Source organism: Penicillium vulpinum (genome assembly GCF_028829585.1).
Source record: "Penicillium vulpinum strain IBT 29486 chromosome Unknown utg000001l_segment0_segment0, whole genome shotgun sequence".
Classification (NCBI taxonomy): Eukaryota; Fungi; Ascomycota; class Eurotiomycetes; order Eurotiales; family Aspergillaceae; genus Penicillium; species Penicillium vulpinum.
Window position 1 is genome coordinate 5,612,021 of NW_026643241.1, and position 12,467 is coordinate 5,624,487.

The following is a 12,467-nucleotide window of genomic DNA, read 5'->3' on the forward strand; positions in this document are numbered from 1 at the left end:
AAACTACACAGTCTACTTCTTCTACTTTCAACCACCAAACTTCAATCAAACTTCATCATGTCGGACACCGGTCGCAAGGATTTTACCACCAGTATGTGGCACTGCTTTACCTGCCTGTCAAGATGTTAAGACATCGTTACTAACCACTTATTCCTACAGAGGCCAAGGAGGAGTTCACTCCTGACTCCACCAAGTCTACTCAGGAAAAGGTCAAAGAGACTGTCACCGACACCACTGATCGTGCCAGCCGCGGCTTGCAGACCGATGATAGCAAGGGTGTTGGCCAGGAGGCCTTCGATAAGACCCAGCGTGCTAGTGACAACCACGGCCACGGCGGCGCCACTGGCTCCATGTAAGCTATTCTGTCCTTTGAACCAAAGCGTCATATTCTAACCATATCTCCAGTGGCGACAAGGTCAAGGGTGCTCTCGGCCTCGGCGGCAACTAAGATGGTCTTCGTTAGGCGAGTGATCATTATCATGGTCATTCCACAACTTCGAGTGCAGCTATGCACTCAAGACTCATGAGTTCACGATACCAATTACATATTTCCAAATATCCAGAGGACTTGCTCCTCGAATTCATCATATTTTCAAGTGAAAGCTGTTTCATGCATCATGTAGACAAATTTTTGTAAGAAGGTAGTTCTACAGATAGTCTCTAACAAGACGACTAAAGCTAGTTTAAGCATCTGTTCAGATATATTTGTCCTGCAAGCATTTTTACAGCCTCAATTACCTATAGGGATAAATGAACCGATTAGCCGTCAAACCCACTCACTAGCCTTAGTCCTCCTGAATGCCAAAGGATGGAGAGAACTGGCATTAGGACCGCTCGTCTATACCGCTGAGTAATGAGTCTCGTTGTCGCTTAAGCTGCCCAAGCGCACGCTCTAGCTCTTTATATTTTGCCCGTGCCCCTGGAGTATCTTGGGGAAGATCATGGTATGCCCTCACGCGACCTTGCAGCGCCTTGACCGTCTCCCGCATCCTGATAACATTCTCCTCCTCCGCCACTAGTTCCTCAATGGTCGGCCCCCGGGGCTGGACTTTTTCTAGTGATGCAATGCGATCTTGGTACTCCCCGACCTTGATCGCAAGTGTCTTCGTGCCGCGTGTCCACTCCGATGTCAGGCTTTGTGTATCAGAAGGTATCTCATACGCCACATCGGTCTTCAATTCCTCAAGCTCCGTCTGTAGCCGTGCTAGCTCTCGTTGGAGGTATCGATGCAATGTATCGACCTTTGCAATTTGTTCCTGGGCCTCGAACTCCTCCATCGTGAGCTCCACAATCGATTGCCCCAGATCCCCCGGGTTCGGATTTAAGGTATTGCCCAGAGCTGCGGCGGAGTCGGCGAGGTCCTCTAGATCGCGTCTTCCTTTATCATCCAAACACATCTCGACTTCCTCAAGGAGTTGGTTCTTCTGTTGTTCGTGGGGATCGTTGCGTTCGAACTCTTCCCGTATTTTGTATGCTTGCACAGCCTCCTCGCGCGCTTGATGTTGTAGATCGGCTTCTTCGTCTGCAGCATCGTTGGCTGCAGCTAGTGTCAGGAGAACGCGGAGTGTATCTTCATTGCGCTCGAACTTGGGGACTGGTTTGGGCGCGTATTGTCGATTGAGCCAAGAGTTCACATACGCCCAATCTTTAGCTTGGATCGCGGCCTGGCGGGCCTTAGCCGGCGAAACGAGTGGACTATCCATGTAATCAGGTAGCAATGCAATTCCAGAAATGAATGAGATAAATCACGAGTAGAAAATAAATAAAAGTAGTGTGTTAACGATAAGATACGGTGAAGGCGGTCGATGCGCCAAGTGCGAGGTTGTCCTCTACTTCCCCTCGCCGACCCTCCGCTGCGTTGCTCGAACAACAATGACTAGCTACTTTGCACCAAGTGGCAGTGCCAGTAATGGTGCGAATACGCCGAACGCATCGTCCCAATTATCCCCGTCAGCGCAGCGCCCGACCGCGCTCACCAATCGGTTGACAACGGTTCTGTCGGCATCGTATGCGGACTCGGACATTCGGGACTCGCTCGAGACTTTGAGCTTGAGGGGCATTCACAACACCGCGGAAACACGTCGGCAACTACGACTAGATGTTCAAAAGGAAGTTGTCGATTGCAATGCGGAGATCGTTAAGGACTTTGGAAAAGTGGCAGAGGTGAGACTCCTATTGCTCCTTTAGAGATTGGGAGCTGGAACTCTAATTCCGAATGGCAATGACAGCAATTGAAACGGATCGGATCGGTGGTGTCAACACTCAATCAGACATGCGAGGATATGCGCAAACGAATCAACCTCGCAAAGCAGGATACCACGCCGGTACTCGAGGAGGCCAGCGCCCTGATGACACAGAAGAAAGAGACCGAGACCAAACAACAGCTGTTGGAAGCCTTTTCGAAACATTTCTTGGTCCCAGAAGAGGACTTATTGGTCTTGACATCGGCGGAGGAGCCCGTTGACGAGCGGTTCTTTGACGTGCTAGCTCGTGTTAAGCAAGTGCACCACGATTGCGAGGTCCTGCTCGGCGGCGAGAATCAACGGCTGGGCTTGGAGGTGATGGAATTGAGCACTCGGAGTCTCAACTCAGCATACCAGAAACTCTACCGATGGATCCAGAAAGAATTCAGGTCCCTAAATCTAGAGGACCCTCGCATCAGCAATTCGATCCGCCGCGCTTTACGGGTGCTGGCAGAACGCCCGAGCCTATTCCACAGTTGTTTGGATTTCTTCGCGGAGGCACGGGACTATGTGCTGTCCGATGCTTTCCACTATGCGCTGACTGACGCTGTTTCTGGGGCCAATGGGAACAGCGCCAGTGATCACACCGTCAAACCGATCGAGTTCTCAGCGCATGATCCCCTTCGGTACATTGGTGACATGCTTGCGTGGGTGCACTCGACAACCGTATCAGAGCGAGAGGCCCTCGAGTCGTTGTTTGTTGATGACGGGGACGAACTTGCTCGGGGAATTCAGGCCGGCCTGAATAGCGAGCCCTGGTCCCGCATCGACGAGGATCAGGAAGTTACCTTTGATGGCCAAAAAGCACTTAGTGACTTGGTCAACCGCGATCTTAGTGGAGTTTCTCGATCACTTAAGCAGAGAATAGAGCTCGTCATTCAGAGCCATGAGGACCCTGTTACTTGCTACAAGGTGGTTAACTTGCTATCTTTCTACCGCACAACCTTTACCAAACTAGTGGGTGCACAATCGCACTTGGTAGACCTGATCCAGAGCTTGGAAAAGTTCACTCTCAGCCACTTTGAGGCTTTGATGCGCGACCAGATCAGCGCCTTGGCGGGCGACAATATTGCTCTGACTCCACCAGACGATTTATCGCCTCCACAGTTCTTGTTAGACGCATTGGAAGACCTGGAATTACTGATGAAGACCCACGAGGCCTCTGTCGGACCAGAAGATTTATCTCCAGACGCGAACAACGAGAACCCCTTTACATCTGTCCTCCGAGCCGCCTTCGATCCATTTTTAACACTGGCCCGGTCCTCATCCGATGAACTCCAAACCACCACAGCGCAAGCCATTTACCGCACCAATATTCTTCTTGCAGCTCGCGCAGCTATATCACCATACCCCTTCGCCAGCTCCACACATGCCCCTCCCATTTCCGCAGCCCTATCAACCCTACGCAGCGATCTCCTCGACACCCAACACGAATTCCTCCTCGAGACCTCTGGTCTCCAAACGCTCTTAGAGGCCCTGGAACCTTTCTCTGACACCGCCGAAGACAAGACTGAGAAGCCAGACCAGCAGAAACCCCACCTAGCAGACCTGGCCAATCTTCCAGCTTTCCAACCAGAGTCTCTGATTACATCCAGCCAACAACTCGACGACTTCCTTCCCTCTGCGCTTATGGATGCAACCGATAATCTGAAGCGTGTCCAAAGCCTTTCGCTTATTCAGAGCGTCACCGAGGACGCTGTTGAAGCGTTCTGTCGTGATTTCGAGTTCGTCGAAGGCATGATTATTGCCGCTGATGAGGCACGAGGAACTGTGAATGTGACCGTTGGAAACGCAGGTAGTGTTAGTGGCCAAAGTGGTAAATCGGGTGATAAGGCTGAAGCGAGCGAGAAAGATGAGGCTGAAAAGGGCGAGGATGAGCAATGGAGTTTGAGATCGTTGTTCCCTCGAACAACAGGGGAGATCCGAGTGTTGTTAAGTTGATCTATATATTCCCCGTATAGCTTTTACTTGATTTATATTCAAATGTACAATCACAACTGCACACAACTGCACAGCCCCGGGGCTTTAATTTTCAAGTGCTTTTAGCGTCGCGCTAGAAATGCTGGGGATCCTATTAGGGCGCAGACAAACCTCTGACTCCCGTTTTTTCGTTTCGAATGCAGCGTTTACTAACGCTGCATTGGCTAAGCCATAATTTGTGCCCCGATGTCTATTGACCATGGATGTGAGACCACAGTAGAAGGCTCCGAGATTTGGCTTATAGTTTTGTACATCAGGTTGATGCATGAGCTGGGTTAGTTAACTAATATGAATCCACTAAAATTACATATAGAATATGAGGCCCTATGGGATTGACGCCGAAAATAGCACCCCTTCAGCTAGATCTAAGTCCCCTCCCTTTTCGCCCAGTTGATTTGAGCACCTAGAAGATGCTTCGCCTTCCCTCCCTTGTACCTACTTTTCAGTTGGACCTTCTTTCCAGTATATCTGGGTCACAGCTGGCTTGAGTTTTTGGAGCCGTCTGGTGGTGGTATTGGGAAATGGGATGGGCTGATGGGCTGATTCTCAGGAGAAGATCAAAATGCAGAGCTTATGAATTTGGTTTTTGGACGTAAGGTCAAACATTTCACTTTTTCTCAACGTACCATCAATAAAAGACGAACGAGTAGACAACTTGCATCATGAGATATTCCAACGGGTACTGATCAAATATGTCTGGGATGAGCTCGAGCCAATCTGGTTTCATTTGACAATATAATGTTGAGTTGCAAAAATCCCAAAACTCGGGATACCAGCCTGACAAATTCCAGTCAATAAGAGTAACTTTGAAGTCTGTGTTTCCACCATCGCAGAACACTCGCTCCACGACTATATTCTTTGGCAGTAGATCTCCGTGGGTAAAAACATTTCGATGGTTCTTGAGGGTGCGGTTGACCATTTCTCGCAATAAACGAATGTAGTGCGGTGATTGCGTTTGGCCTAGCTTCTCCAGTATTCCATGATTCATCCGTTCCTGATCCTTGAATGGCCCGGAAATGATTGGATTATTATCTGGCGTTGAAAGAATACCGTCAATATAAGGTGTGCTATTCAAGTTTCCAAAGTAGTCCGGTGGTGGTATTGTTCGTAGTTCGTTGATTGCCTCTTTGATTCGCTCGCTGACCGTCGTCTTCTCGGCTGATGTGAGGGATGGTAGTAGTTTTTGCAAGTCGGTTCCAGTGACAAAATCCATAACAATATATCTTTTCTGGGTCTCTGGATCGACAAAGTTGGCATGAACCTTTGGCACAGAAACCTTGCTGTTGGCTGAAACGAATTTCATGTTCTCTGCTTCTAAAGGTGGAATGGCATATCCAATCTTGACCGCGAAGCGTTTTTTCACTCGAACCATTTTAATGGCATTTGTTCGTATACTAAGGACATCGGTCGACGCTTCAATCTGGGCAACGGTCGGGAGGTCAATGGTCGAAGGCATCTCGCTGGTCATAAAGATGGACGTAGCCGATCGACTTAAGGAATCAAAAAGGATGCTAGTAACCGTAGCGCTGAAAAGGATCCCATGGGCTTTTTGTATTTGTTTGACATAAGCAAACAATGCAAATACCTAGTTAACTAAATACATATTTAGATCTACCCAGCCAAGCCTAGATACCGTAGAGAAATAGGCTCAAACATACATAGCATTCAAGTTAGCAAGAAGAAGAATACGCCAGACAAACGTTATAAAGAGCTGAGTGGTTGAAGAAGAATCGCTATTCCATTCCTATAATCGTATTGAACATACAAAATCTTCACAGATGAGGATAGAAGGATACGCCCAAGAGGCCACGAAAAAGAGACAGAGCAAAACCAAAAGAAGCACAAGAGTAAATCCAAATCTACTCTATCCGCCCCGTTCGCCGAATTCTTTCGCCCAATCTTCATATCTCCGGAGTCCGTCGGATGATACACTAGGTCGAATGGAATACAAACTTGCTTCAAAGTCCTGGAATATAATGGCGCGGATCTGGTCCATGGGTGTGTGTAGGAGTGCCTCGCCCAGATTTCGCAGGGGACCCATGGCTGCATCTTTAGCGAGGGCTGTTATGTCTGAGCCGGAGAAACCTGGTGATATCGATGAGCAAGATGAACTAGATTTTTTTTCTTTCTTCTTTTTCTTCAAAGAAAAGGCATACAGGGGAGGAAACAACATACCTTCTGTCACTTGTACCAGGACCTGGATGTCAGCATCGCTTAGCTCGTGGTGCTGGTGACTGAGAAGCTTCCGTATCTGCTGCTCGCGGACATGCTGTTCCGGCAAGGGGATGTACTGTCGACGGACGAAGCGACGACGTGCAGCCTCATCGATATCCCAAGGCATATTAGTAGCAGCTAGGACGAGTACACGACTAGCATCTCCTTCCTTCTTCTCGCGGCTCGTTTGTTCGCGGCCTGCAGCCGCGCGCTGCAGGTCGGACCATTGAACCAGGAATTCGGTCTTGGAGCGACGGGAGGCCTCGTGTTCTGAGCCGGATGATCGGGCAGAGAGGAGGGAGTCGATCTCGTCGACGAAGATGATGGATGGGGCGAGGGCTTTGGCGAGACCGAAGAGAGCGCGCACGAGCTTCTCGCTTTCGCCGTGCCATTTGGATGTCAGGCTTGATGCGGAGATGGAGAAGAAGGTTGACTTTGATTCTGTGGCTACTGCTCGTGCGAGCATGGTTTTGCCTGTGCCTGGGGGGCCGAAGAGAAGCATTCCGCGAGCGGGTTCGCGGAGACCGGAGAAGAGGTCTGGACGGAGGAATGGGTAGACTACTGCTTCTTTGAGGGCCTTTTTGGCTCCTTCTAAGCCTGCTATGTCGTCCCAGTGGACTTCGTCGCCGCGCACTACGATGTCGTTCAGGATTTGCTTTGCTGACTGGGGATCCACGCCCCTAGGCAATTTTTCCATGATTTTCAGGACTTCGCTGTCTTCTTCCTCGTCTTCGTTCTCTGTCTCGCTTGTTGTGGTCCGCTGATCTGAGGAATCTGGGTCGCTTGACAGTGGTGTCTCTCGCTGCTTGGCTGGCGGGGCTTTGCGCCGTATTGGACTATCGCTATTCCCTTGAGAGATAGACAGCCGGTCGACATCGCGATGAAAGTCGTCACCTCTAGCGGGTGATGGAGAAGCGCGGGCCGTTTCACCGATTTTGGGAGGTCTAAGCGCAGATGTTGTCCGCGGCGTATTATTAGAAGAATTCACTGCACGATCAAGCCGAGGCGTCAGAGTCCGAGGAGTATGCTCCGAGCTGGTGGCTTGTATTGGATGGCTTGTCGGCTCACGGGAAGATCGCAAGGACATAGGCTTGGGTTTAATAGATGGTTTAGGTGGTGCAAAGTCCGCCGGGTTCGGCATGGATATTGGAGGAAGAGGAGGAGGTTGTCTAGGACTACTAGGTAGAGGAGCATGTCGAGGCCCCCGCGGCGGTAGTGGAGAAGGCGACTTGGTAGGCGGTTTGGGGGAGGATCTCTTCGGAGATGACTGAGGCTCTCGCCAATGGGCAGCAGGAATTCGGTCCGGAGTTAGGTGGTCTCGGGAAGTGCGTATTTTCACCTGCGGAGACCCGGCCCTAGAGCTAGATCTTGGTTCTAATTCTCGGCGGAAACTGGGATCGTGGGCGGCGCTCTGCCGGGATGACGCTAGAGCCGCATCGCTCACAGACTTCTCGCCCGATACAGAGCGATAGATGCTATCCCATGCTAGGCCTGCAGCCGTGGAAGCAGCAGGTCTCGAATCCTTCTTCTTCGACGCAAGCTTGGCTTTCTTGCCACTTTTCTTGCCGTCAGTGCTGCGTAGAGTTGTCAACATGGGCTTCCGACGCTCGGGACTGGAGCCACGCGACTTCGTTTTGCCCGATGAGTTCGAGTTCACACGCAATGCAGGCGTACCAGCCGCTGATAGGGTCGGTGGACCAGGGTCGTCGTAAACTGGCAGCGAGTCATGACTTTGTTTCGTCGGCATCATAGGGCGGCCAGGTATGGCTGCTGGTTTGGAAAGGTCGGTGTAACCCACAGCAGGGATTGTTCCATCTCCGATCCAGCCAGGAGTGTTGGAAGACGATGGCGGGGGCATTCTGGGGGTCGACCTGCCCTTGACAAGAGTAGCACTCGCTTTACTGCCATTTGCCTCTGCGGAGTCTTTCCTGCTTGCTTGGAGAGCGCTTAGCAGATCAACCCGTTCTCGGCATTGAATCTCTAGCGCCCGGATGGAGTCTTGTAGAGCTCTCTCGGTTTCGGATTTCGGGGTATAGTTCGACGATACGCGGCGGGCATTGTGATGGTAGATAGTCTCGAGGGCAGATCTCCAGGATCGTAACGCTTCTTCTTCGTTGTTCTAATATAATGAGCCTCGGCGAACGGGTGTTGGACTAGTGAACTTACCTGGCCCTCAAAGTACACTGCGGTGGAGCACGCGAGATAGCACTCGTCGTACGTCTTTTGCAAGGAAGCCGCAGGCCGTGGGCGCATCATTGGGAATAAAAATGCCCCCCTGTATCCATTTCACGACCAGCTGGTGGAGTTGGTGAGAGCGGATGATCTCCCGCAGGTGAGGGGGAGGATTTTTCGCGTGACGTCGTTCGGCCGCATGCGTCAAGTGAACTATGTAATGTTGTACTGGTCATTTTTATACGGAGTGTCAAGTCAATTAAAATGGTTGTCATCTCTAACATTCCTCACGTCTATGGGTACATGCAAGGTACTAAAAAAAACATAAGTTATAGTGATGCCACAGAGAACCCAGCCCTCTCAAAGAAACCAATAACAAAAAAACCCGAGGTTTTTCCAACGCCGGTCACAGTATAGGACACATCGAATGGAATGAGAGCATCGAAGAATCAAAAAAAGAAAAAGAAATAAACACCAGATTTAATCTCCGAAGTCGAAAGTGGCCGTTGTTCCCGTTTTTCCAAAGCTATACATTGCCGAAAACGCTTCTCATAAAAAGCCCTAAACATGCAAGAAGATCGAAACCCGGGCTCTGCTGACCCGAGATGCGGCCACAATGAGGGTTGCTAGGCTCCGCCCAACCGCCCAAATCCAGAACATATCGTAAAAGAACAGACCGTCGCCCCAAGAGATCAAAGAAAGATTATATGGTGCCCACACAAACGTGGTATATCAAACAAGTAGCAGGTCCATCGGGAATTGTGGATAGGACCCATGGCGAGCCGCCGTGCGAGAGGATCAAAACTTTTAGTCGAGGTGCTTCTTGAAGTATGCCTTAGCCATCTCATAAGATGTCCTGGAAAAGAAGTCAGTGGATATTCAACCAAATATTGAAAAACAAAAGTCTCAGAAGAGGACATACCAGCAAATTGCAGTGCTCGGCATAGTGGAAATAATCCGAGGGCGCATGCCACGCAGGAAGCCAGCCCAGCCAAACCGGCGCTTGATGATGGCAGCGGCGTTGAACAGACCCTTTGCAGTCCGCACCTCTTCGCTCTCTGCGAGGCCACGAGTCTGAAGAAGCGTCTTTACGACGTCGAGGGGAGTTGTAATACCAGCTGCGAATGCACCGGCCAGACCACCTGCGATGCAGTGGGTGAATGGGTCGTAATCTCCCTTGGGGTTCATGACCTTCGAGATCGACTCGTAGGCAACGAATTGAGTGGCCGTGAAGGGCACGGTCATGCAAAGTGTGGTAGGGTAAGAGACGTAGAAGGCCTGGATACCTTCTGTGCGGTAGAGGGTCTTGGCGCATTGCGCTAGGGTCTTGTGAACGGAGCCGTGGACCTGCATACGTTGCTTCATGACTGAAGAGTGGGTTAGCTGGGCGCAGTGTATTGACTTGCACAGGGCCACTTACCATCGAATGGGTTCATCAGCGCATCACTGGCAATGGTAGCGGCCGCTCCACTCATAGCTGTACGATAATCGTGTCAGTCGTTGCACAAAAAAAAAAATCAATTCTAAGGTTTGTTCGGAAATCATACCGGCAGCCAAGGGGTGATGTCCATCATCGACATTACCACCAGCCATGTCCTTCACGATCTCATATGTACCGAAGTAGACAGCGTGTGCGGGACCTATCGTCGCAAATCAGCTTTGAGTCTCTAGCACGGGATTTTTTTCACGATATACACACCTGCGCCGACAATCACACTCGATACTCCCTTCCATAGTGTCCGCCAGCCCTCGACTCGATAGATTGTAGAGACCGCGTTGGTCAATCCCGTGTAGAGTCCGCCCGTTGAAGGGGTCAGGATTTGCATGCGAGTCTATGTCCAAATAGTCAGCGCTCAACGCTTTTTCCTAGAATTCCATCGCTTTCAACTAGAAATCAAGCTTACCTTGAGCAAGTCAACGGGGTACATCACGGAGTGTTCCTTTTATCCGATCAGCCAAAAATCCTCACAAACACCCCTAACAGCCCCATGTAAACATACCGCTATCCCCGCAAAAGCACCAGCTAGCATATTCCGGCTGAGGCCATAGTTGGAAGGAAGGGCTTCATAGCTAGAACAGAGTGTATCGTATTAGCTTCGGCCACAAAATGGGATCCCGCAAAGCGACAACAGGGCGAACAAGAAAGTCAGAATGTTCAACAGGGACAATCAAATAATAGCTGGAGCATCTTAAATCACCAGAAACTAAAATGTGTTTGTCCCTGTGATTATTCCAGCGATCCCGATACCCGGTTTTGCCTGGGGAGGGAAAAAAAACCATTGGAGAGAGGTGACATACTCGAATTCCTGCCCGGGGATCTGATCGGAAGCCGCCATGAAGCTTCCGCTAGCTCAAGGCGCAGCTGTAGCAGATGAATAGTTCGTGCGAAGAGGAAGAGAAGTGGTTGCCGCGGAGGTGGAGGAATGGAAAAGTGAAGATGAGATAAACGGGGATTTGGGTAAATCCGCGGAGATTCCGAGGAACACAGACAGGGACAATGCCAACAAGATAAAAAGAGTTAGAATGTCAACAAAATTGGGAAGAAATGGAGAAAAGAATTAAAGGAATTAGAGAAGATATTTTTTCTTTTTTTTTTTTATAACGGAATACTTCCCAAGTTGGAGAGAAAAGACTAGAACTTTGGATATTTGGCCTATTTGGACTATTTGGACACAAAAATCAGGAATCGGCGCTAGGCAAATTATTCACGGACTTGCCCAGGTTGGTTATTTACATTATTCTTCTACCTAGAGCTATACTCTTCTGTTCTTTTAACTGTTAGACTATATTTTCTAATTCTCCTTACTTCAATCCCCTTAGAGAAGTACTTGGGTAAGAATACGTGAATGCTTATTCAGAATCGGCGGCTAGACCAGACCTCCTAACCTCGGAAGTAACTTGAACAAAAAATATTCCAATGTGTCAAACGAACTCCATAAATTTTACAGCTTAATTTATCTCCGAGACTTCCGATGACGGAGTTTAGGGGGAACCTCCCGGGGCTGATCCTCAACACCTTTTTATGTGAAGTACCAGATCAGTACCTTCACAGTGTAGTAACCACAGTACAGGTACATAGCTGGTACCTTCGATTTTTTATCAATCTGATAAGACGGCCCCTGGACAAGCCATCTATTTCGCCCTTTACCACATTTCGCCTAACTCATATTGAGTGGAGCTTCGGCTTCTTCTTCGAGAAGGATTTTCTTTTTCTAGAAATACCCATAGACATCTTCTTTAGACGTACAGGGTACTTGTACAATGTATACTATATCCTCTACATATTATATACCTTATTATTAACATGGGCTCTCGTCCTTGGCTTGTTTCAACTTGGCATGCAAAAAAACAGAATGCAGAAATGCATCACACGCGATTTTAGACTGGGGCAAGCCGAGGCCCGGACTGCGAACTAAACTCATCTGGTCTATATTGGCTTGGATTCAGCTGAGGGGCCCCTTAATTCTTTTGGAAAAATCTTACACCAAACTCCATAGTCAGGGGATAGATCGAACGTGTATATCACTTAGTGCCGCATGCCATAAAGTTACTCTAGATCATATCGGAGCGTACATGAGTAGACCCCTTGTTCTTCTTCCACTTATTACGCGTGGTGTACTCGAAAGGAAGGAGTTGAATAGGAGAATTTCTCCGAAAATTAAAAAAAAAAAAAAATTAGAAGACCGCTGCGCCTAAACTCAAGGCAATGAGGGAAAAGAAGAAGTCTGAGATAAAAAAAAACACCAAAAGAAAAGCCCCCATTTTACGAGGCTACATGCAGGTAATTCGAGGAAGCTCGAGGAAGCGGGGAAACAAAAAGAAATGTCCATTTCAGCCCTGGAGATGGATGGATATGAT

At 49.3% G+C, this 12,467-nt stretch overlaps 6 protein-coding genes across 6 annotated transcripts; 2 read left to right on the forward strand and 4 right to left on the reverse strand.

The window, feature by feature from the left end:
* Positions 1-57: 57 nt before the first annotated feature.
* N7479_002004 (heat shock 9/12 family protein) lies at positions 58-448 on the forward strand (the record flags this gene model as incomplete). Its single annotated transcript, XM_057249701.1, has 3 exons — positions 58-91; positions 160-352; positions 406-448. The coding sequence occupies 3 exons, from the start codon at positions 58-60 to the stop codon at positions 446-448; spliced, it is 270 nt and encodes an 89-aa protein (XP_057114133.1).
* A 376-nt stretch (positions 449-824) lies between these two features.
* On the reverse strand, positions 825-1,703 carry N7479_002005 (uncharacterized protein; the record flags this gene model as incomplete). The annotated part of the gene is made up of 1 exon (XM_057249702.1): positions 825-1,703. The coding sequence occupies one exon, from the start codon at positions 1,701-1,703 to the stop codon at positions 825-827; it is 879 nt and encodes a 292-aa protein (XP_057114134.1).
* Positions 1,704-1,872: 169 nt separating this feature from the next.
* Positions 1,873-4,184, forward strand: cog6 (Golgi transport complex subunit COG6; the record flags this gene model as incomplete). Its single annotated transcript, XM_057249703.1, has 2 exons — positions 1,873-2,163; positions 2,229-4,184. The coding sequence occupies 2 exons, from the start codon at positions 1,873-1,875 to the stop codon at positions 4,182-4,184; spliced, it is 2,247 nt and encodes a 748-aa protein (XP_057114135.1).
* A 667-nt stretch (positions 4,185-4,851) lies between these two features.
* N7479_002007 (uncharacterized protein) lies at positions 4,852-5,691 on the reverse strand (the record flags this gene model as incomplete). The annotated part of the gene is made up of 1 exon (XM_057249704.1): positions 4,852-5,691. One exon carries the CDS (start codon positions 5,689-5,691, stop codon positions 4,852-4,854), a length of 840 nt encoding a protein of 279 aa, XP_057114136.1.
* A 396-nt stretch (positions 5,692-6,087) lies between these two features.
* On the reverse strand, positions 6,088-8,693 carry N7479_002008 (uncharacterized protein; the record flags this gene model as incomplete). The annotated part of the gene is made up of 3 exons (XM_057249705.1): positions 6,088-6,308; positions 6,399-8,556; positions 8,604-8,693. The coding sequence occupies 3 exons, from the start codon at positions 8,691-8,693 to the stop codon at positions 6,088-6,090; spliced, it is 2,469 nt and encodes an 822-aa protein (XP_057114137.1).
* A 723-nt stretch (positions 8,694-9,416) lies between these two features.
* On the reverse strand, positions 9,417-10,945 carry mrsA (putative mitochondrial carrier protein; the record flags this gene model as incomplete). The annotated part of the gene is made up of 8 exons (XM_057249706.1): positions 9,417-9,465; positions 9,532-9,976; positions 10,030-10,086; positions 10,157-10,249; positions 10,309-10,441; positions 10,514-10,549; positions 10,610-10,679; positions 10,908-10,945. The coding sequence occupies 8 exons, from the start codon at positions 10,943-10,945 to the stop codon at positions 9,417-9,419; spliced, it is 921 nt and encodes a 306-aa protein (XP_057114138.1).
* Between the last annotated feature and the right edge of the window lie 1,522 nt (positions 10,946-12,467).